General features: G+C 43.8%; 2 protein-coding genes across 3 annotated transcripts in view; one reads left to right on the top strand and one right to left on the bottom strand.

Annotated features, from left to right (window-relative positions):
• The window catches only part of SFXN2 (sideroflexin 2), a 121,271-nt gene extending 114,075 nt beyond the window's left edge, over window positions 1–7,196 (bottom strand). The window contains exon 1 of one of the 2 annotated variants that reach the window (XM_073596143.1): window positions 7,021–7,196. In XM_073596143.1, coding sequence (XP_073452244.1) covers window positions 7,021–7,066 — 46 coding nt within the window. In that variant the 5' untranslated portion in view covers window positions 7,067–7,196. The remainder of the gene's footprint in view (window positions 1–7,020) is intronic. The other variant, XM_073596142.1, reaches the window with a different exon arrangement.
• Window positions 7,197–7,239: 43 nt separating this feature from the next.
• ARL3 (ARF like GTPase 3) overlaps window positions 7,240–25,028 on the top strand; it is an 87,206-nt gene continuing 69,417 nt past the window's right edge. Inside the window, exon 1 of the mRNA XM_073596144.1 lies at window positions 7,240–7,378. Coding sequence (XP_073452245.1) covers window positions 7,376–7,378 — 3 coding nt within the window. The 5' untranslated portion in view covers window positions 7,240–7,375. The remainder of the gene's footprint in view (window positions 7,379–25,028) is intronic.

The raw sequence follows: 25,028 nt of genomic DNA on the forward strand, positions 1-25,028 counted from the left end.
TTCCCCACTGTAACTGAGTTGGTGGATGTTAGAGGGCTTGTGCTTCTCCACCTCTTGTTTGAGGATGTCCTACAGATGCTCAATGCTCTATCAGCCTACAGCTTCCCTGGATTCAGATGCTGATCTTCCCTGCAAAAATCCCCTAAAGCAGAGACGGCGAACCTTGGCACCCCAGAAGTTTTGGAACTACATGTCCCATGATGCTCATGCACTCTGCAGTGTAGTGGAGCATCATGGGAAATGTAATTCTAAAACATCTGGGGTGCCAAGGTTCACCATCACTGCCCTAAAGTGATTGTAAGGCTTGGTTCATACGGGTGCGATGTGGGAATACCAGCAGTGCCGGTTCCTGCATCGCACCTGAATTGCTGGTGGCTCACACTGCCCTCTGTGAACCGCTGCGGGTGTCAATACAAAGTTAATGACACCCCCAGATCGGTTCGCAGATCGCAGTGTGAACTGTAAACTTGGACAGGAATCAGATTGCATGGGTGTGAACACCCATGTGATCTGATTCTGGTACAAAACAAATTTGAATTTGGTCCGAATACGATGCAAATTCAGCCATACAGTTTGTATGGCTGAATTCACATTGCACAGACATCGCATGTGATCTGCACAGCAATGCGGTGCGAATCACATGCAATGTCTGGCATCGCAGCAGTGTGAACTGGCCCTAAATGTTGGATTTTTTTTTAACACTTGTTATACTTACCTGTTCTGTACATGGTTTTGCACAACTTTATTTTCATAATCGATTATGTTGATTAGTTGTTTCGGTCCTATTTCAGACTTACTCAAATTGGTGAATGGAAAAAAATAGAAATAGTGAAACTCCCTTGGGGGGGGGCACATAGCAATAAAGACCTGACACGGGTTGGGAGTGCTCTATCCAATATCAGATTTACAAGCCAATGTTCATACAAATAGCATACCTCCCAACTTTTAGAGACGGGAACGAGGGACACCTATTTGCAAAAGTATAGTATGTAGGCAAAAAATGGATTAGTTAAACACACAAGTGCTTTTTTACCACGACGGTTTCTTTATATTGGCACTTGAAATGTACAAATGCAGCAATTTAGTAATTGTATGAAAGGTTTAGCACTGGGAAACACTTTTTGAATAAGAAACAATGCATTTTATATACTATTTAGATCAGACCAAAATGAGGGACAAATGAGGAGGAAAGAGGGACAAAGGACTTTGTTCCAGATAAGGGACAGTCCCTCGAAATCAGGGACAGTTGGGAGCTATGTAAATAGTCAAATCAACATTCACATGAACATTCTTTGTATGTTTGATAACTGGACTAACTACATTTGTGGTTAGAAATTTGTTTCTTTGATCATATTGGTTTTTTGTTTTTTTTTTTTGCTCCTTTCGAATTTATATTGTGGTTGAAAACTGACCCTACTAACGAATTTTAAAAGCGAACAAATGTCTTAAAATGAAAAATTTTGAACGAATTCTACTAGTATATACCTGGCTTGACCACTCTATCCAAAACTGGCAAAAATAAAAATAGTTTTGGCTTTAAAAACAGCATAAGGGCTACCTCACACGTGCGGCTATTATTGCAGCGCCTCAAAGCAATATATTCGTGGATTGCTTTTAAGGGGGCGTTGGACAGGGGGTGAGGAGGTAGCCTTCTCACCACCGGATTTAACCCTCAAAATGCTGACCCAGTGTGCCAGAACCATGTGCATTGTACACCGTTTCAGGGCGGTTGTGGCACGGCCCCATTCACTTGAATGGGTCACGTTTATTGGCAGTACTGGCTGTGAAATGTTTAATTTTTACTGAGAAGCAAAGCATCGTGGCATGGGTACAGCCCTGAGCAGTTGCATTTCTGTGTTTAGGTGGGGAGTCAGGAGGTGGTTAAAATGCGGCTCAACCTGGCCGCCTGTGTGAATGAGCCCTTAGGTTCTTTCCACTTGGACAATTCTACTGGCTCTTAAAACCACAGTGGATCTCTTTGTCAGCAGGCAATCGGGAGGTGATATTCACACCAAAATCAATCCTCACTGCTAATTAAAACAATTGCGGCCTCATTGACTTGTATGGGGTATGGTAGCAGATGGAATTGCCTGCTGAATGTAACATGCCCTCCTATTCCTGCTGCATGCAATGAGTACGGAGCCATCCAATGGCAATTCCTTGGTTCTGATCCAAAAAAAAAAAGGTTTCGACTGAAGTTCATCTCGTGATACTTTCTAATAATCTCTGTAATGTTGTACCTTCAAACTGGATAGACCAGTATTACATGATATGCTAAAGTTTAATAGATATACGGCGAGAAGTTGACGTTGCATTAATAAGTCTCATAAAAGCAGCAGATTAAAAAAAAAAAAGAAGAAAAGAAGAGATCATAGTACATATCTGCCTGTTTTATATCAAGGACAACATTGTCCGAAGCACCAAATTTTTATGTTTGTTACTAGCAAAACATCACACTAAAAACACACTGCAAGTTAGGAGATTGAAAATGTGATCCGATGAGGGTTTCAATGATGCATTAATATTCTGCTAAACGTAGATTGTATTTTATTTGTATTTGTGTTAGTTTTGTTGATATAAAGATAATAAAAAGACTAAAAAATAAATAAATAATAATAAAAAAACACATTGAAAGTTAATTTTAAGGGTGCACAAAAACACAGTAAGTTACCCAATTTTTTTGGTAAAATATAAAAGCTAAGGTTGCACCGAGTAAAAGACCCTGCATGTCTCCCCTGTGCTCTACTGAATGTAATGTAATGTACATTGCACTGCATTACATTCTATCCCGGCCTTGATGGCCAGAGAAGCTGTCAATGAGGACCCGGAAGTGACGTCACTTCGGGGTCAACAACAAGGTGAGAAGAGTGAGCGTGTGTCCACTCTCCTCCCTCCCCTCTACCAGGCCCGCAGATGGGCAAGTGGAGCCTGGTATACATAGCTGGGGGGGGTGGAGCATTAGGAATATCATGCAATGGGGGTTAAATGGCCAGTGTGTATGAAGCCTTATTGAAGGGCTCGACAAACCCCATGTGTCAGGTCGCCATGTCAACCAAAAATGTTGTCCTGGCACCTGGGGTTTGTCCAGCTCTGCAAAAAGGCTTCACAAACACTGGCCATTAAGCCCCATTGTATAATATCTTGGTTTTTTCGTGCAGGCGGAAGGCAGAGGTGCATGATCCAGTCCACCTGCCAGAAAGCTGCTGCCACCTGTATATCTGTATGATCCCCGTCTGGGATAACGTGCACCTCCTCTGGGTCTGATTACAACCTTATGGAATAAGATAATTGATATAAAGACAGAGCTGTGCTGCTCCTGGTGGGAATGATTGCTCCCCTCAACCTTGTGGTGCAGGTCCAGTCCGCAGCTTGGATAAGAGCCAATGGTTCAAGAAAGGTTGACCGCACTCCTAGGTATGAAGCAGTGATGATTACTTTATTGAAGACAAAAATCCATCAAGATACATCATAAGACATCATGAGACCTCTATGCAGGCATAGCAAGATTAACATGTTTCACGAATCAAGGTTCGCTCAGATTATGACTAAGCGAACCGTGAAACGCGTTGCTATGCCTGCATAGAGGTCTCATGATGTATCTTGATGGATTTTTATCTTCAATAAAGTAATCATCACTGCTTCATACTTGGGAGTGTGGTCAACCTTACTTGAACCACATCCTCATAGAAGCCTCATCTTTCAATTTGTTAAACTCAGTGGGAAAGAAAACGTCAGATGTGATGTCACGCATAGGGCGGAGCTAAGGCGTGCGCCGTCATCACGCACCTCAATTCCAGGAAGCGACCCCTCTGAGTCCCAGGAACAGCTTTTGTTTGTTAAGCACGTAAACAGTTTAACACTGAGCAATTCGCACATTTTTAATAAACTTTTTGTTACAGTTTTACACTATGTGGCTCTTTATGCTCACTCCTTGCTTTACAAATTGAAAGATGAGACTTCCATGAGGGTGTTCTCAGACCCAGAGGAGGTGCATATTATCCCAGACGGGGACCGTACGGATACACAAGCACATTTTTACTTTCCCTGGTAGAAAAAGTCTATTCACTTTGGTATGTGTATTTTATTGAATATAAGGTGGTGGATCACTGTGGTGTTACTATTTATGAAGAGCTGTCTGATGATGGGTGGATGAAAATGTAATTGATCACCTTGAGACTGTCACTTGCTTCTGCACATATCTATCTGGGCATATGTATATTATCATTTATGTTAACTATTGATTATTGCTGGATTAATGCTGCACTAAATGAAAACACTGAAAATGCACATTCAAAAATTGCTGTGTCAAAAATACCCCACATCATGCTCTGCGGGCAGTACTGCCACCAAACACAACCCATCCAACTGAATGGAGCTAGGCTCTAACCGAGTGTAATGCACATGATTGCAGTGTGCTGGTGCCGGCTTTTCAGGATAAGGCTGCAGTCACACCTGAACGTAGCATCTTTAAGCGCTTTTCCTGTGTTTTTTTCATGCGTTTTTTGGGCACTTTTGGCACGTTTGTATGCAGCATTTTTGGGCTTTGGCGGTTTTTTATTAGTCAAAAGACAAAACTATTATCTGTTGCATCATTTGTTGCTAGGTTTTGCAGCTTTTTGAGCTTTTCCATTAGTTTTTATTATTATTCATTTATTTTAATGTTTTTTCGTTAGGAGTTGGGGTTAGGGTTATTTATTATGATTTTATTTTAATTTACAAATAATAATAAATGAATAAATAAATGTAAAATAAATACACAAATAAATAAAAATCATAAATATAATAATAATAAAAATAATACCAAGTAACAATGAATAAATAATTAACTCTTAACTTACCCTTACCCCTTAAAAAATAAAATAATAACTAAACATCCTAACACAAAAAAAAATTATTATTAATAATAATGTATTTTTTGAGTTTGGATGTTATATTATTATTAATAATAATAAGATTTTTTAAGGTTAATTATTATTTATAAATGTATTATTACATATTAGTAATTTATTTTACTTATTTATGATGATTTTTAGTTATTTGTGTATTTATTTTACATTTATTCACATATTATTATTTTATTTTTAACTTTTTTTCATTTGAGCAGAAAATCGTTCAAAAATGCGCCATTCACTTCTATGAGAAAATATAAACGTGCCAAAAATTCCCAAATCCGCCCGATTCGAGCGACAAAAAAAGCTCCAGAACTTGTTTGAACTAGGAGTAGGCGGCGAGGAGGAGACATATCACCGTGTCCATTGCGGATGGCTCTTCAGAGGGGCGGCAAGTGTAAACGAGCCCTAAATCGTCCTTTTCTTATACCTGGCAGCTCTCTAATAACAATTCACTGAGCCTCCATTCACACCTGGACATTCTGAATCATGGGAGGAATTGCAGTAAAACGCGGGATGTGTTAGAGATTCCATTATTTTTCAATGGTGCCCTAAACACGGTGAGATTTTTGCATGACAAATCGCAGCAAAATCGTGCAAAAAAAAAAAAAAAAATCGCAGGACATGTGTTGACCAATAAAAGTTCTTCTTTTGGGCGACACGCATACCGCGATTTTGTTTGTGCATTTGTCGTGCAACAATCGCAACAAAATCGCACCGTATTTGGGATGCCATTGTAAAACGCACCCTGCCGCGATTCTGATTTAGAATGAACAGGTGTGAATGGAGCCTTAGATCAGTGTTTTTCACCTCCAGTCCTCCAGGCGCCCCAACAGGTCATGTTTTCAGGCTTTCCATTATTTTGCACAGGTTATTTGATCAATTTTACTGCCTTAGTAATTACCACAGCTGTTTCATCTGAGGGAAATCCTGAAAACATGACCTGTTGGGGCGCCTTGAGGACTGGAGTTGAGAAACATTGCCTTAGATTGTAGTCACACAGGAACGCACAGCACTGTGTATGAATTGGTCCTCAGGCCTCTGCTGTGTCATGTGACGTGTTTTTTCCAACTTTATTGGCATGTCACAAAGTGACCTTTCGTTCAGTTCTAGTGGCTGCAGATCGGTGTGTTGCGGTGGATTTGCACTACGCTGAAAGAAATATTACATGCTGTACTTTTTTCAGTGCATACCACCCCAGTGCAGAGCTGTGAACCTCCATGATAGGGAACAAGGCTTTTTTTATCCAGTCTTTAAATCTCCAAAGAACTGTATAAACCCAAAAATGTAATAAACTGCCATTTACCAATCATTAGATGTGATGGCTGCATTTGTCCCCCCCCCCCCCCCCCCCCCGTTTTCACCTGGTGATCTGGCGAGTAACACACCTCCTGTATTAGAGTCCTCCCCTCTGGATGAAGGCACACAGGAGGCACAGCAGACAGCAGCCTTGTCAGTCTGGGGGGAGGGGAGTGTTGGATGCACTAGTAGATTTAGATTCACTAGCAAGTTGAAGCCAAGCTCCAGCTCACACTTTATAATCAGTTCCAGCAATCTTTTAGGATAAAAGTTTTACATAAATCAGGGATCTGCAATTAGCGGACCGCCAGCTCTTGTAAAACTACAAGTCCCCTCCTGCCTTTGCCTCTAGGTGTCATACTTGTGGCTGTCAGTCTTGCTATGCCTCGTGGGACTTGTAGTTCTGCAACAGCTGGAGGTCCACTAACTGCATATCCCTGACATAGAGTAATAAAATGGATCCATTTTAAGCACCCCTGTCAGCGTTGAATGGTTTGACTCATCCCTCTAACTGCTACCTTTGCTGGTGAGCTTGTGCTTTTGAGAAACAGACTTACTGGCCAGATCACCATGTTAGAAAGAAAACCTAAAAAAAAAAAAAAACTAATGCAGAGATCACATCTAAAGATTGGTAAGCTGCACTATAAGGAATGGGCTGAATACCCCTTTAATGATTGAGGTTAGGGGGATGATCAGTATAAATAAAGACACATTCTTCTTCTCTGTGTGATCAAATCTCCCATCCAACCTCACAGATCGGCTGTGCCGGCCATATACAAGCCGATCCTGTGTGTGTATATTGGAGACAGGAAAAGTGTATGCAGTACTGTACCTGCACCGCCGCCAACATCCACCAACCACCAGGCACTACAACTCATTCACCCAGCGCTTCTTCCGTCCACGCTAGCGACTACAGGACAACCAGCCAATCAACAGCCAGCATCACTAACATTAGCCAATCACATGAGAACTCAGGGCTCTGCCCACAGCTCCTTATGCCAGCTAGAAAGCAAGCGAATGGTGAAGCATGCGCAGTGTAACTTTCATGTCAACCGGGGCAATTGGAGCATGGGGGGGCGGGGAATGGGCGGTGTTAGAGCACGCAAGGCAGTACGCCCTTACGTCACGCGTTAGCAGCGGCTTGGGTGACGTAGTTGCCCCTGGTAACCTGGAGAGTCGCGGAGAGGATGGTGAGTGCTGCGATGGGGATGATGGTTTGGGGGTGGCGGGGTAACCTGGCTGGACAAGGGTGGGCAGGCGGCTACAATGGAGGGATTCGGTGTCTCCCCGCTCTGGTGGAGGAGGACGGTCCTCCGTTGCTGGGACGCCATGATGCTGAGGAGGGGGATCCGGGGCATCGCTGAATGATCCTGGCTCACTCCTAGTGAGGAGGAAACCATTGAGCCCCCCCCCCCCCCTACTCTACTAATCCCATCTGGAGTATGTGTACCCGGCTGTGTGCGAGGATAATCTCCACCTGTACATGTGTGATCACAGCGAGGGTTGACTACACTCTGCACCATAGGACAGTCCTCGTCCACGCTTCATCAGTGCCCATAGCAACCAGTTCACTTTCACTAATCAAACTGAAATCTGATTGGTTGCCAGTCCCCCCCCCCCCCATGTCTTTAGCAGAGACTCAGAAAAGGCAGTGCCCATTGGAACCAATCAGAATTCGCCTTTGCTAATCAAACTGAAATCTGATTGGTTGTCAGTTTCCCCATGGCTTCAGCAGAGACTCAGAAAAGGCAGTGCCCTTAGGAACCAATCAGAATTCACCTTCAGTAATCATACTGAATTCTTACTGGTTACTACTTATATGCAATGCATATGACTATGGCTGCTTGTATTATTGAAGAAGACCAATGTCATGAGAATAAGCTGGTCTGGAAGGATGCTGCTGCCCACAGCGATGAATCCAATGAATGTGGAATGGTTATTGTTGTCTTTGTCTCTGCTAGGAAGGTTTCCCCTCACTACCCGGCCCAGAGATAAGAGTGAAAAGTAAGTGGAAATCCTTTACGCTTGGTTCACACTGCCATGACCTGCAGTGCGACTTTGCCAGGTGACTTCAGTGCGACTTGAAGCAACTTCAGGAAATGCCTGGGCAATCTTCCTGTAATGTTGGATCCAAATCGCATCAATATAGATGAGGATCCGTCTTGGAGACGGCTTTCATTAAATTCTATGGGCACAAGTCGGATAGAAGTCCCCTTTAAGTGATACAAGAAACTTTTCTAAAGTCGGAATGACTTCAGTAGTGCTAACTAAGACATCTCTAATTGACTAAAATGGGATTTCACATGTCACGTGACTTGGGGTCTTCATAAGTCGGATCCTAAGTAGCGGCAGTTTGAACCAAGTCTTAAGGTGGAACTAAACTTAACTGTTTTCCAAAGTAAAACAGTAGTGCTTGAAATGCCCCAGTATATTGTTCCAGCTGGCCCAGTCCCTGTAAATGCTCCTTAAGCTCAGTCCTATGTCTACAACAAAATGGCACATGGTTACTGCACACCACCGCTCAATCTGGGGCTTAATCACAGAGGCCTCTACGATTAAGCCCTAAACTGGGTGAAACGCGTTAGTGGGGGGGGGTTCTCCCATGAGTGAGGGTCAGGCTGAGGCCACTTTGATACTTGTGACTGGTGGTTTGCAGTAAGGCCCCTTTCACACTTGTGCGACTTTTCCTGCGACTGTGGACATCAGTCACATGACAACTCGTACCTCATGATTCCCAATTATAACTATTCCTATCTGTGTGACTTCAAAGACGTCCCTGTACTACTTTGGTCCGATTCTGATGCGAGTTGAGCTCCATAGACCTCAAGTTTACACAGGCATTCCCTAAAATCGTGTGACTTTCAAATTGCGGCAGTGTGAAAGGGGCCTAACAGTGTGCGGGGAGGCGCCATTTTGTTGTAGACATGGTTTACCAAAACGGTTACATTCAAGGCATGCTGTGAATGATAATTATCACAGCAGCTTTACACTTTTAACCAAACTGTCAAGCCATCAAAAGGCTGGTGACATAACTGATCAGATGTATATCACCATGGCAACTACACATCAAACTGAGGCTACGATGTTATAGCTTCCTTGTCTGTAGAGGATAGGAGTGTTTTAGTTCTGCTTTAAAACTTGTCATCTGAACTTATAGGAAGGTTCCCTCTACCTCTGTTCTGGTGATGACTGTAAGGGCACTGTAGAAAAATCGCAGTAAAAACGCATATGCGGTTTTACCACGATTTTGTTGTATTTCCTTTGTGTGTTTCTGGGTTGTATGCACCTGTGAAAAATGGACATGGGACTCAAAAATGCAAATCGCTGTGCAATTTTACTGCAATTTCCATTCATTTCAGTGGGAAGCTGCATTTTTTTTGGTGAGGTTTTCAAAACCACACCAAAGATGCAGCATGCAGGACCTTTCAAAATGCACCGCACTCACTGCGCAGCGGTGGGAAAAAGTCCCATAGGCTTTAAAGGGAAACCTTTTTTCTTGCAAGGTAAAAATGCAGGGAAAAACATAGACCTCATTCACACAGGTGGTGGTGGACAGCTGCAGCCGTACCAGGATCCCGCATTGAGCTCCTCGAGGGGGCGCTGGGCACCTTCTTCGGTCCTCGGCGCCGGCATCTTAACTGTGGGCACCCAGCTTTGACAGCTTGCGGCTTTACAGCCTGCAGCCCACTGCACATATGTGAGCCGTGCTGCATTTTGTGAATGGTCCCGCAGTCTTCTGAGACCTGTGACTTGTCCCAGAAAACTGCAGGGAGAGAGGGGGGGAAGGAGAGCTTCCACTCAGATCGCCTAGGTGATCAAAGTGGGTGCAGGTACCCCCTAAACCAGGTACCCCCCCCCCAATAAAGACTGCCTTAATGCGGAACTTCCTCTTTTGGGTGGGATTTTACTTTAAGCATCACAAGACATGGGGCCTCAAATGTCATTTTGTGACCCTTCAATAAAGTTAGAAAAGTAAAAAAAAAACTAAATGGTGTGTTGTGACCAAGCACCTCCCCCATGCAGTACACACACCAGCCTGCACACATTTTAGGTATGTGAGCCCTGACATTTTAGATTTCCTGTTACTTTTTGTTCTGGTGACAAATTCTGAAGATGGATGAGGACTGATCTCTACAGCAATAAAAACCTGACAGAGGTTGTAACCCCATTCTGTTCTTTCCATAATTAGAAGTTTTAAGGATGAAGTCAGGGTTGTAGATCTATATTTCTATCAGTTCTCTTACATCAGCTCATCGATTATTCTTCAGACTGTTCACTGGGCAGGTCTCTTATTTATCAGTGTGGGGGTATTGATTGCACTCTATGCTATTATTACACAACTGCTACACTAAAAATACTACCAACACTCTCCGTACATGTTTCGTTTTTCTCTCAAAAGCTGGACAAAAGAAAATCAGTCGATTGCCCATAAACACTAACCATTATGGGTGGGGGGAATGCACCCTGCCAGTAGTTGTCTTCTCGCAGCTGCAGCATCTGTGGCTGTCTGAGTACCTGAACAGTGACTAATGTGCGTGGTAGCCATCGGCTTTTAACTTCAGCTTCTTCAATTAGGCTTTGACCATAAAACCTGGAAGCTGATTGGTTTCTATGCAGAGCTGCACCCAGTTTTGCACTCTCAGTTTTAGTAAATTCCCCTTCCATTGTTTGGCCAGTAACTGCTAACACGGCTCAGTTGATATTTTTATTAATTGACATGCTTGTGGGGCCACCCATGGCTGAAGTTCCATCAGCAGTCGCCCAAAATTTGAGCCATGAATGCTCAGTTTTAGCGAGTGACCAAAACCCTGTCTGATTTATTTTCTTTTTATGTCCCATCGAGGAGATTATCCTCTTTCTCTTCCAGAGACACATCAGGGAGTAAAAGGAAATGTCTATAAAATGAAGGGCATTCTCCTGTAAGGCTCGGTTCACACCTATGTGTTTTTTGTTTTTTTGGTGCTTTTTGCAGAAACACACTACAGTTCATTTAACATGGTTTCCTATGGGACTCGTTCACATCTATGCTTTTTTCAGCCCCTGCATTTTTGGAAAGGGTCAGGGACTTTTTTAAAATGCAGAACTGTGCTGTTTTTGGTTCAGTAGACTTCAATGGAGAAGCTGAAGAAAAGCATGTAGTGCGTTTTTTTTTTGCCACAATTTTACCATAATTTGTGTGTGTGTTTATTTTTTTTTTTAATCATTTCAGCCCCAGAAGGTTTCACCCCCTTCCTAATCAGAGCATTTTTTGCTATTTGGCACTGCACTTTTTTAACTGGTAATTGCACGTTCATGCAACGCTGTACCCCAAAAAAATTATGTCCTTTATTCCCCACAAATAGAGCTTTCTTTTGATGGTATTTGATCACCTGCATTTTTCATTTATTTTTTATAAACAAAAAAGACTGACAATTTTGAAAGAAAAAAAAATATTATTTTTTACTTTCTGCTATAAAACATCCAATAAAAAAAATGTAAAAAATGTAATTTCTTCATCAATTTAGGCTAATATGTATTCTGCTACATATTTCTGGTAAAAAAAAAAAAAATCCCAATAAGTGTGTATTGATTCGTTGGCGCAAAAGTCATCATGTCTACAAACTACGGTATAGCTTTATGGCATCTTTATTTTTACTAATGGCGGCGATCAGTGATTTTTAGCAGGACTGCGACATTGCAGTAGACAAATCTGACACTGAGTGACACTTTTTGAAGACCATCGACACCAATACAGTGATCAGAGATGAAAAATGCACTGTCACTGTACTAATGACACTGGCAGGGAAGGGGTTAACCTCAGGAGTGATCAAAGGGTTAAATGTGCTTCTAGGGAATGCTTGCTAACTGAGTGTGGGGGGGGGGGGGTGCGTGCTTTGACTGGGGGAAGACAGAGATCCGTGTTCCTGCTTAGCAGGAACACAAGCTCTTCATCTTCCCCTCTGACAGACTGGGGATCTGCCTTGTTTACATAGGCAAACCGCTGTTCTGCCTCTCTCAGGAGATATCGTCGGGTTCGCTGGACTCTCTTATTGGCTCCCGTTGTGTCCAATCACAGCAGGAGCGGGCTGCCGTCGGCACGTGCACCCAAGTCCTGGAAAAGCCGCAATGTACCTGTAAGCAATTTTCATGCTAACGGACCGCCCTGCCGCAGTAAAAGTACGCAGGGTGGTCCCGAAGCGGTTAATCTGCCCAACAACAATTATTTTAATCATATATGCAGTTCTTTGTAATGGTTTACAACACATAATGTGCTGTGCTGCACAAAAATACAACATATCTTTTATTCAGCGCAGGCCGACACATGCCAATTTTTTAATTTAAAAAAATATTTTTGCAGAGGCCAAATGAATAGGCTATAAAATATGTAGTGATCTAGAAGTCTCAGCAGATTCTGTACATCCCCCTAGCCTATTATTGATCATTTACCACAAGGTCACTAAACACTCACATTTTCTTCATGTCAATGGCGCAGCCTCCCGTGAGGCTTTCCTAAACGTCCAGTCTGGGTGTACGCACTCTGAATGTTTCCTGATTCCCTCCTTGGGACTACATGTCCCATCATTCCTAGCACTATGATGGCATGATTTCTATTCCCCCGGGCTGCCTGTGTGTGTCTAGCACAGGTATACTATAAACATGCACATAAGGGGGCTCCATAGGACCTTGCAAGTCACTGAGCCATAGTTACAGTGATAATCAAGGCCAGCAATAGGAAGACCTGGAGAAATAAGAAGACAGAAATGCTCATTTTTAGGGCCCTTTAGGCTGGATTCACACCTATGCATTTTTATTGCATTTTGCAGATTTGCACTACAGTCCATTTACCATGGTTTCCTATGGAACATATTCTGTAGTGCAAATATGCAAAAAGGACTAAAAATGCATAGGTGTGAATCCAGCCTTAATCCCAGTTCACACATATGTGGATTTGATGCGGTTCTGAACACAGAGATTTGCATGTCAAGTGAAAAAACATTGCTTCCTATGAAGGCTATTCACATAGATGCGGTTAAAAAAAAAAGTGGGGGGTTCTGTACAAGTTTAGTGCAGAGCGGTCCAGTTTTAAGCTCTATAGCCTGTGAGAATCAAATCTGAGATGCACAAATCGCACTGCAAGATCGCACTGCACTGGCACTCCAAATTGTATGTAAAAATCGCACTTCATTCGTGTGAATCCGGGATTAATAACTGCTGTTTTAGTATGCAGACTGATGTCGGTTTTGCTGATTGGTGAGGGGGCTGTGCAGTTTCAGTGCATTAAACTGTTTACAATTTTATTTATTTTTTAACATTGAGAGTGTCCAAAGTTACACTCCATTTAAGTCTCTGCATGCGGCGCATCTCATGACCTGCAGTGCTATTCAACACATTGCGGAAAGATGCGCATGTCTGCACTCCAATTCCACACTGCACCGCTTATCACTCCGGCATTGTTTTCTTTGTGCTCTTGCAGGGACTGGATGCAGAAAAACGCCAATCACAGCACATGGTGTGAGCTTACACAATCTAAGTACTGCCATCGGCATCTTACTTGCCAAAAAAGGAGGGTTAAGCCCTGGTTCATATTGATGCGGGATTGAAATCGAGTTTAGCTGAACTTGCAGGATTTCATTCCCGCATGTCAGTCTGAAGATTTCAGAGACATCTGTGCGGATTCCTGCACAAATGTCTATTGAAATCGCACCTGAAATCTCCAAAAGTAATACAGAAACTACTTTTGGAAATCGGTGCGGTGCCGCAAAGTCGGCATCGCACCGATTAGGACGGTTCCATTGCAGGCATTGGCTGCCAATTTGGTATGTGATTTGACATGTCAAATCACATCAGTGTGAACCAGGGCTTAATATCACTTTAAAAAGCATGCAGCATTGATAACCAAAGTTTAATGAAGAAATGTAATTGTGCCCGGCTGATAGTACACAATTTTCTCAGTTACCCAGGCAGACATTTTATCGTTCCATTCACCCTCCTGGGATCAGGGTGTTTCTCCATACAGAGATAGTTGTCATGGCAGGGCATGCCTTTGTCCGATTCTCTGAATCCAGAACTAGGATCGCTGTAGTTCCCCCTACTATTCACAATAATCATAGACTGTAATATTGCAGACCAAGAACAAAGGTTGCCAAGGTAACCGGGAAAAAACTGTTTTTATAACTGAACTTTTGGCTCCTTTTGTGGCAGCAGTCGTCACTTAAATGTGGTGGAATTGTTTGCAGCAAGCCAACCAACTTAGCAAGGTTTGAATGTTTTCCACAAACATTCATTTTATTTTATTTTGTCTACATGCGTAGGTAAATGTATTATTGATCATTCTCAACCAGGGTTCTTCAAGAGGTTGCGGGGGAGTTTTTTGAGCAGTTGCAGACCAGTGTTCATTTCGTCTACAAAAAATATTTTCGTAGACGAAATACTATTTTGGTCGACTAAAACAATTCAAATGACTAAAATAGGACTAAAACTAAATTTGCATTTTACTCAAAAGATTATGACTAAAACTAAATTGGAATCTGACATCAAAATGAACACTGCACTACCACATAATAAGAAGGAGGCATCTACTAAGCTGTTGAAAGAAATTTTATATAGTTTTTTTTTTTTTTTTTTTTTTTGCACTTCTGTTTGTCAAAAAAAATGATTTCCTGAATATATGCTGTATGGCCGTGTGCATGAGCCCTAAGCAGGCATTTCTCCACTGATGTCAGGAAGTGTCTGTGTTTCTTTCCTGGCCATTATTATTACTTTTCTTTGTATTTTTGTTATTACTGATAATTATTTTGAAATTATAAATGAAATTATTTTTTAATTGAGTGCATTTTAGACCCCATTCACACGGGCACTATCTGGTCCCTTCAACAGGAGACAGGACAGATGCCACTTTTGTGCCATCCATGCTGACCAGCATTGGATCTATGGGCAGTCAAATTTAGAGGGACTTGTACAGGCCTTTTCCATTTTTAGTTTTTCCCAGACTTGGATGGACTTGGAATTAATCAGATGTAGACAGATGCATATTTGCGCCTGCCCACAGACTAAGGCCCCAGCAGAATCGCTGCAATTCTGTCTGCGATCCCAAATCGCACTGCAGTAGGGGCAAAACGCACCACGCATTTTCTGGTGCCTTTCAATGGCACCTAAACGTGCTGCTGTTTTGCTGCAATTGTCGCCCAAAAGAAGTTCCTGCTCCTTTTTTTTGAGCAACAAGCTTCATGTAATAAGGTTTGCCATGATTTATCTTGCAAAAAGAATGCGCCACATTTCGGTGCCATTGAAAATGAATGGCACAAGAACACGCGTGGTGCATTTTCCACTATTGCAGTGCAATTTGGGATTGTGGGCAGAATCTTTTCGAGATCCCAAAACACAATTTGTGAATGGGGCCATGGAACATGCAATCTGGTTCACCTGAAAAAACTGACACATGTACGCCATCAGTCCGCCCATGAGAAACAGCCTTCATGTTAAAAAAAATGATCCACTGTTATTGTCATATACTCTAGGTATACTACAGTCTTTATCCTTTTATTATATTTATTATTATGGCTATACTTTTACTGATATTGATCACGTGCCCTGAGCTGTAGATATTTTTTAGCAGGGGCTCCCTGAGACCTGGACATTTTTTCATGGGTTTCTTTGGGGTAAGAAGGTTTAGAAAGGCAATATGTAACAGTTGTATGTTGTGCACTGAGCATGTAACACCCTCCTGGTTACAAAACAGAAGGTTGGCTGTACAGCAGTTAATGCCATATGGTCATAGCACAGACCAAGCAAGTAGCTGATGCATCTCCTAAAGTACTTAATACCTTTTCTTGTCACGTGAAATGGATTTCAAGATCAGATATAGAAAACAAAGCCATTGTGTGCTTTACAGCCAGGCCAGCTCTGTACTAGAGGGAAAGTGATGTGCTTTCTCAGCTTGTTCCATTAAATAACCATAAGGTGGGAAGAAACTGCAACAAGAACAGTGAGAACGATTGTCTAAATTTAGCACAGAGTCCTGCTTTCCTCTCCTAGATTAGTGTATGTAATAATGGACATGATCTAGATTTGCTGTAACTTGTTAAAATGTAACGCCATCTAGATGATGGTTTTATTCTGCATGGTGTGTGGGATAGATTAGAACTCACGTCAAGTTTCTATTGCTGTGTTTTAAAGCGGTGTTCCAGCCTCAAAGTTTTTTTTGTTTTTTTTTGTTTTTTTTTTTTTTTTAAAGTCAGCAGCTACAAGTACTGTAGCTGCTGACTTTTAATAAGGACACTTTCCTGTCCTGGGAGCCCACGATGTGACTCAGGTGCAGGCGCCGCCATTGCAACTAAGGGAAACGGGTAGTGGAGCCTTCAGGCGAGTCGTGCAGTGCTTTCTGAATGGCCGCCTTTGTCTTCTGGGACATACACAGGTCCCAGAAGGCAGCGGGTGAGAAGGAGGGCTCACTGCAGAAGAGGATACAACGTACTTCGCTGTGGCCCGGAAGTACACCTTTTGTATACTTCTTAAAAGGTAAGGGAAAAAAAAAATTATATTTATCTATATATAATCTATCAAAACGAGGGGTGGAGGGATGGTCTTTAGTTTAAAGTGGAGTTCCACCCGAAAAAAAAAACTAAAAATACATTTGGAGAAAATATATATATTTTTTTTTATTCACCTCTTTAATGCCTGTTGCTAGGGGGTCCCTCGTAATCTGCCTCCTTTGGCGCCTGGGCTCCTGACGTCGCTTCCCTCGGCGCAGGAAGGGAGATCAGTTTTCCCCCCTCCCACTAGGCAATCATCTGGGACACGTCACAGGTCCCAGATGATTCCACGGCCAGTCATGGCGCACGGCTCGCGCATGCGCAGTGGGCCGGGTGCTCACAGTTACAATGCCGGTACCGCCGAGCGGAGGGGGAGACAAGCGGGGCTTTGATCCCCTGCATCACTGGACCCTGGGATAGGTAAGTGTCCGGATTTATTAAAAGTCAGCAGCTGCAGTATTTTTTTTTTTTTTTTTTTTTAAGCGGAACTCTGGTTTAAGGCCTTCTTGTAAAGTTGGGTGGAACTCTGCTTTAATCTCATCGGGGAGATTTCAGTTGACTTCATGTTCCAGAGAGACAAGAATTGAGCAAATCCAAAGAATATGAAGGGAATCCCACATATGATTGTTTTCATTGGAACTGGTGTTCCTATTAGCAGATATTCCCCTACTCCTCTGCTGGTTATAACTGACTGCACATGTTCGTGGCCCTGTCGACACCACTCAGCTCGACATAAGTAGATTTAAAAATCAACTGAGCCGGGTGGAAATTGGTTTGTCAAGCAGTGACTGCATACAATAAGTCTGCATAAAGGGGGTGTCTTTACTGAGGGGTCTACACTGGGGGAATTGGTGATTGCACTTGGGGGAGGATTTTGGAATGTAAGGGGGATTAGTCTTTACTGAGAGGTCTGTGCTGGGTAAGGGGGGGGGGGGGGGTCAACCTATCCTGGGGAAGTCCATCTGTGCTGCGGGGTCCATCTGTCCCGTGAGAAGTTTGTGCTGTGGGAGGGGCTAGAAGTCTGCACTGGGGATGCTGGTTTGTGCTGGGGGAAGTTGGTCTGTGTTAAATGGGGAGTCTGTACTGAGGGGTTTGTGTTGTGGGGGGATCTGTACTGAAGGGGTTGGCTGGGAGGGGGAATTTAGGGATGGTAGGGGAGATTTGTTTTGTGGGGGATATGGGCTTGGGTGGGAGATTTGTACTGGGAAGAAGGGGGGTCATTTTGGTTGTACTCTGTAAAAGTGGCTTATGTGTTTTGCACTTCTGACCCCTGCACAATAGATACATGGGGCCCATTCAGATAGACACTGACACCCATCCACTGCTTTTTGCGGCATTTTTACCCTCCACCCACTCCCCATTTAGCTGCAATACAATGCCTCCTCACTTGCCTTTCAAAAGCTTTTTGAATAGCGATCCAAATGTGGATCACTTTGAACAGCCCAGTGCTGGTGTGAATGAGCCATTACACTCTTGCTTATGGCACAGTCATTAAAGCATATTTTGAGGGTAAAAGGACTGTGGTATGTGTGTGGTGATTATAGAGTGAATAGGCTACAGTTAACACGTTTTGACTATGCCCAGTAATTGGCATAGCACACTACACATGCCATTATATTTTTTCATGCCATTTTTGGGGGGGTTAAAAAAAAAAAAAAAAAAAAAAAAAAAAGACCAGCCCCAGGTGCCACATGTACTAGTTACGCCACTGATAAAAATGAATATTTTACATGAAGTGGTCAGAACAAAACAAAATGTACTGTGTTGTGGAAAAATCTTTTTCAGAAAAACACCAAGTGTTACAATCAAGTGTCAATAAACCCATAAATGTATTTGACCCCTTTTGCTCTAAAACTATTTTCCCTAACTATGTGCGGTAAGCATTTCTTTAAAAAATGGATTAGTAAGGAGTAATTACCTGCTGATCCTGTCGGTACATCATATTGCTTCCCTATTCAGCATGGCAACAGTATGTTGGCTGATGCTCAGTGTTCTAGGTTGTCACAGTCTCTGCACATGCTCCATTTTCAGCTTTTGTGAAGTCCTGTGTTTTCTGTTCCCCCAGCTGCCCCATTTTTTTTTTCTCTTGGTGTCAGGAAAACTGGTCAGAAGTGATTCATGCTGATAGCAGAGGAACGAAGAAGCAAACAGAAATTACACTTAGAGCTCTTTATTGAGAAAAATACACACTGTAGATCAGGGGTAGGCAACCTTTCAAAGGTGGAGATTAAGGATGAGCTCCGGCGTGTTCGCATGCTGCACGTGCCGATCCCGCCAGGAAGTCGGCACGGCGCAGCGCTAATCACAGGCAGTGAGACATTTCCCGAGCTCTGCAGCCACACATCGGGAAATGTCTCACTGCCTGTGATTAGCGCTGCGCCGTGCCAACTTCCTGGCGGGATCGGCACGTGCAGCATGCGAACACGCCGGAGCTCATCCTTAGTGGAGATCTACCTGATCAACAAGAAAGAGATCAAAGGTCACCGGGGGGTTTTGTGCCTTTTAATTTCTTTAATAAAAGAAAAACTGGTAAGGAAAAACATTAGAAACAAAAAAAAAAAAACTGTATCCCAAATAAACCTTAACCAGCGCAAATAAATATATAATAGTCTCAAAAATGATATTAAATAAGAAAAATATCAAAGTGAATGCAAATAAATAATCCCGTTGCTGCTTATCACTCTAAAGTGTTCTCACTCACTTCAATCCAAAATGAATCATATACATAGTGCAATGTATCTGGCAACAAACTAGCAAATATTCATGTGAATGTATATAAATAACAGTGCTACAATTTAATCCTCAGAAACAATGTTGCTACAATCATATAAAACAGTGCAAATTAGTCCAAACAAAAAAGTGGATGCTGGTAATGTCTCAGCAATTTATTGTGCTGTTAATTCAAATAGAAAAAAATGACCAGATAGTGGGGTGAAGTCCATACCCAGGATGACACGTGTCTGAGATTAGGAGCCAGACCCTTGGTTTACATCCCGCGGTCACCCCCATATATGATGGAGCACCTTGGTAGTATGATATCTATCTGATACGCCGGCACTGCTGAGTGCCTTTTATGTGAGTGTGTTACCTCTATCTTTTTTCTGATATTAAAACTTTGACAGAGAGCACTAGATTTCCTTTGTTTATTTTTATATATTGCTGAACAAGGTTATGCAGCACTGAAAGGAGGTGTTGGAGATTAAAGAGAGGAGCAGAAGTATTCATCTGATTTTACCCCCACTAGGGGATTGCTTACTTGGACCCACTGGTGAAACAGGGGACTAAGTATACAGTGAGCTGCCATCTAATCACTGGTGGAGGATTATTTTATGAGCATTATTGCATTATTCAACACAGAGGTTGAAGATCACAGTATCTTGTCATGTTGTTGTTGTTATTATTTTCTTATTTAAATTAACAGCACAATGAATTGCTGAGACATTACCAGCATCCACTTTTTTTGTTTGGATTGATTTGCACTCTTTTCTATGATTGTAGCACTGTTATTTATATACATTCACATGAATATTTGCTAGTTTGTTTCCAGTTTCGCTGCACTATGTATATGATTCAAAAAACAACTGTCGCTGTAAAAATATAAACTCAGCTTATTTTAAAAGTGGACAGTGTCAGTAGGACAGAGGTTGAGATCAGTAGGATGGTGTCAGTCAGAGCTGTGTGAAGTTGGCACCCCATGTTTGTAAAACCTGAATAAAAATATACCATTCGTTTGTGCCGTGTTTGTGCTGATTTGTGCCGGTTTGGTTTCTGAGATATTAAACATTCAAGTTAATGCAAGCCCCGCCCACTTTGCACCCCATATTGGAGAAATTTAAAAACAAACGCGTCATTCGTTTGTGCCGCAAAAATAAACGTTTGTGCTGCTTTGGTTGCTGAGATATTGTGCCTTATATTTGCTGAAACCCCGCCCACTTTGCACCCCATATTGAGGAATTTTAAAAACAAATGCACCATTCGTTTGTGCGGTGTTTGTGTTGGTTTGTGCCGCAAAAATAAACATTTGTGCCGCTTTGGTTGCGGAGATATTGAGTAGTATATGTTGTCAAACCACACTGACTTTACACCTCGTTATTAAATCTTACATACAACTAGATTTGTTTGCGGTTTGTGCAGATTTGGTGAATGTTGTACATGATGTTTTACTTCACATGCGTAGTTTTGGCACCACCACAGGGATTCCCCCCCCCCTTCCGATTCTCTAGCACTGACTGGAAGAACAGACGGAGGAGGAAGTCTGGGGAGGGGGCGGGCACAGCTGGCTCCAGTGAGGCAGAGCCAGCTTTCAATCAGGCGGCAGGGTGGATCTCTACAGGCTCTGCGCTGTCAGGATATAGTGGGCAATAGCCGCTACATGCACATGAGTTTTTTTGTCACAGGAGAACATACTATATGTCATCTTGTGAACAAATAGAAAACTAAGTCCAAAAGGGGTTGGGCCATAGTTCTCTTTTAACAAAAGTTTAAACCAGGTGTTAACCAAGCAAAGCAGCACTCCAGCAAATTCTCTTATATAAGTCACTTCTTTATTTAATTGCTTTTTTTGAAAAACATCAGTAAACATTCTTTTCCTGACAGACTCCATGGCAGACTACAGACTATGACCAATGGGTGGGAACTCCGTCTGCCATGGAGTCCATCAGGAAAAGAAAATTACGGTAAGTATTTGACAATAAATTTTCCGTTTTCCTGACAGACTTCATGGCAGACTACGTGTGGGAAATAACTAGCCAAACCACACGGGGTATGGGTATGCTGATAAAAAGAAGTTTATTTCCCCCCGTCAACCAACTGGGTTCTTAAACCAAAGATCAAAGAGGATAGAGAAGCAGGTTCTATGCAATAGTGTGACATAAAGGTGTTAATGGAGGCCCATGAGGCCGCCTTGTAGATGACATCAGGAGCCACATGCAGGGCTGCTGCCCACGAAGCCACCATACCCCTGGTAGAGTGTGCTGTCACCGCCTCTGGAGGAGCCAGGCCCTTAGCCCTATAAGCCTGCTAGATAGACTGGACGATCCAGGTCGCAATCGTTCTGGACGAAGCCCGTTTCCCCTTGTTGTTGGCGGAGTGTAGAGCAAAGAGGAAGTCGGAGCGTCTAACAGAGGATATAACTCGTAGGTATTCCTTCAGCATTTCACCTACATCCAGAAGATGAACTTCAGAGGAACCTGGGGTCCTGAATGTAGGTAGGAAATTCTTGGTCCTCATGGAACACTGAAAAATCTTTGGATTTGAGCCAAGCATAGGGATGAGGACCACCCGGTCTGGGAAGAAAGCCAGGAATGGTTCTTCATGACCCAAAGACCCAATCTCAGAAACCCTTTTAGCCAAAGTGATGGCTACTAGAAAGGCAGCTCTTGCAGAAAAGTCCTTAATAGAAAGATCCCGCGGTGCTTAGTCCAGACAGTGAGTCGAGGACCAGGGGAAGATCCCATCTGGGGAATCTTGGTCTTCTTGGGGGCCTGAGTCTTGTTGCCCCACAGAAAAACTGCAGAGTTAGAGGGTGAACAGCCCACGATGTACCAGAGAAGGCCGACAAGGCAGAGACTTGGACCCTGAGAGAGTTGATGGACAGAGACAGATCTAGACCGGATTGAGGAAAGCTGAGAATATCCTGGGATTCCTGGGTCCCTGAATGATCTGCCCGTAGAGGATGAGAATTTGACAAACTTGGCCCAAATTCTCTCATATACTTTATTCGTGCTTGCCGTTCTCGAGCCCATGAGGGTGGAAATTACTCCTGAAGCACACCCGAGAGACTCCAGCCTTTCCCTCTGAAGAACCAGACCATGAGTCTCAATAATGCCAGACAAGGGTGCAGGACTGTCACCCTGAGGAAGAAGGTCCGGCTTGAGAGGAAGAGGTTACGGGTCCCGGAAGCTGAGCTGGGTCAGGAGGGGAAACCATGGCCTGTTCGGCCAGTAAGATGCTATCATCACCACCTTGACTGCCTCCGCTTGAAGCCTCCGTAAGGATCTGAGGATGATCGGGAACGGGAAAAAGGCGTACGCCCTGTTGGAGCTTCCACTAATCTGTCAGGGCATTTATTCCGAAGGCCTGGCTGCAACGGCCCCGAGTGTAATACTTCTTGATTTTGAAGTTGCAGGGGGATGCAAATCAATCTACTTCGGGATTGATTCCCAAGGACAGGATCCACTCGAATGTCTGAGCATGCAGTGACCACTCGTTGTTGTCCAGCTGAGTGCACGACAGGAAGTCTGCTTGGACATTCTAGACTCCAGGGATGAAGACTGCTGAAATATTGGCCAGATTTTTCTGAGCCCAGGACATGATGGGCTCGACTTCTTGGAGCAGAGTAGAGCTCCGAATGCCCCCCTGTCTCTTCACACATGAGACCGCTGTGGTGTCGTCCATCTTCAATAAAACGGACTTCCCCTTCAGGAGATGAGTGAAAGATTGGAGGGCAGACCAGGCTGCCCGTAACTCCAGGACATTCAGTTGTGAAGACAGGCACTCCTCTTGCCTTGAGCAAGTTCTGACCCGCAAAGGGCTCCCCAACCAGCATCACTGGCATTGGTCAAGACCGTGACCACGAGACGGGGGCGATGGAGTGGCAGGTGAGCAGATTTCTGTGCTGGAGCCACCAGAAGAGGCTGTTCCTCATCACTGAAGTTATGTGAATGGACGGATTATCATCCCCCCGAATTCCATTGTTGAAGAAACCCTATCTGAAAAGGGCGTAATCTCCTCAGAGACCACGGGGGTTGTAGAGACCATTGTGCCGATTAATCTTTAAGCATTGCGAGGCTTTTAGTTGTGAAGAGCTCGGAGCTCGTAAAATTCTTCCTTGAATGACTGGAATATTTTCCACGGGGGGAGAGATGGAACTTATATCAGGCACTGGACTGGTTCCAGATTGCTTTTTCGCAGACGTGCTGAAAGAGAAGCAGACGCGCCCCCACCCGACCCGCCTGAGCAGGCCCAAACTCAAAATGGCTTAGCCGGCTTTCGCCCACTGGACGCTTGGCTCCTAGCGGGCTTCTGGAAGGATGCCTGTCTTCTGCTCCAATTCCTTCTGATATCTCGGCCGGGCCTGTAAGAGCGTGCTTCCCTTGAACGCTCAGTACTATGTCTTCTGTGCTGAAACCTTTTCTGATTGAACAGATGCCTAATCTGATGCAGGAAGCCCGACCTCCCACCTGTGGCCCGGGCTATGGTGCTATCCAGTTTGTCACCAAACAGCGAGGACCCTTTAAGGGGATGCTGGGTCAGCGAGCCAGGGGCGCAACCACAAGGCCCGCTTGGCCGTGACTGAGGACAGCATAGTCCGGGCCGACAGGAGGATAAGGTCGATTGAAGCCTTCCCCAGGAAGGCTACCGCCAGCTTCAGCTCCTGGATTACCGAGCCCCTGGCCAGTTCTTCTGAGACTCCTCTGATCATGGAGTCTACATTCTCCATCCAGACCTCCATGGCCTTGGACATGGCCGCTAGGGCCAAGGCGGGTTTGCAAGCCATCCCGGCTGACCCATAAATCCTTTTAAGATCTTGATCTATTCTTCTCTCAAGCCCATCTTTGAAGGATACCGCATCCACCAGAGGAAGAGTGACGCGTTTAGCTAGTCGCATCAGAGCTGCGTCTACGAGGGCAGAGTTTTCCAGATATTTCACTTCCTCAGCCTTGAAGGGGTATAACCTGGAGGTCCTACTTGACATAGAGGTCTTCTTATCTACCTTGCTCCATTCCTCGTCAATAATATCCTTTAATTCAGAAAGGAGTGGAAAATTGGAATTTTCTTTCTCCAGATGCTTAAAGAATATCTTCTGTTTAGCCAGGGGAGTAGAAGAGTCTTCCCACTTAAGGGCCTCTTTGACCGCTTTAATTGGAGAAACCAGGGTGAAGTTGAAGCCTCTGACAAACTCATCTTCCTCCATCTTGCTGTGCGAGGAATCAGGGGAGGAATCATAAGGCTGGAATGGGCTCCTGGGCCTCATCAGCCAGGGAGTCAGATAATGTGGTGGACTGGCTCCACGTGTAAAATGTACTCTACTCTTTGTGGGATTGTTGCACCATCCGTTTGACCAGTGTCTCCATTTACCGGCTTTCAGCATCTTTTTCCCGACCGCCTTGGCATAACAAGGGTCACATAAGGACTTGACTTCCGGGTCCCACAACCCCAGCAGGATCTGTGATCAAAACGGCTGTCGTGGCGGTGGGTGTGGTGTTTGGAGGAGGAATGGTAACATCTCCTTTGTTGGGAGGAGGAATGGGAACATCTCCTCTGATGTTGGGTCCTAGACGGAGAGTCACGTCTGGACCTTGATGAAGAAGGTGGGCATTGCGGCCTG

The sequence above is a fragment of the Aquarana catesbeiana genome, linkage group LG08 (genome assembly GCF_042186555.1).
Source record: "Aquarana catesbeiana isolate 2022-GZ linkage group LG08, ASM4218655v1, whole genome shotgun sequence".
Classification (NCBI taxonomy): Eukaryota; Metazoa; Chordata; class Amphibia; order Anura; family Ranidae; genus Aquarana; species Aquarana catesbeiana.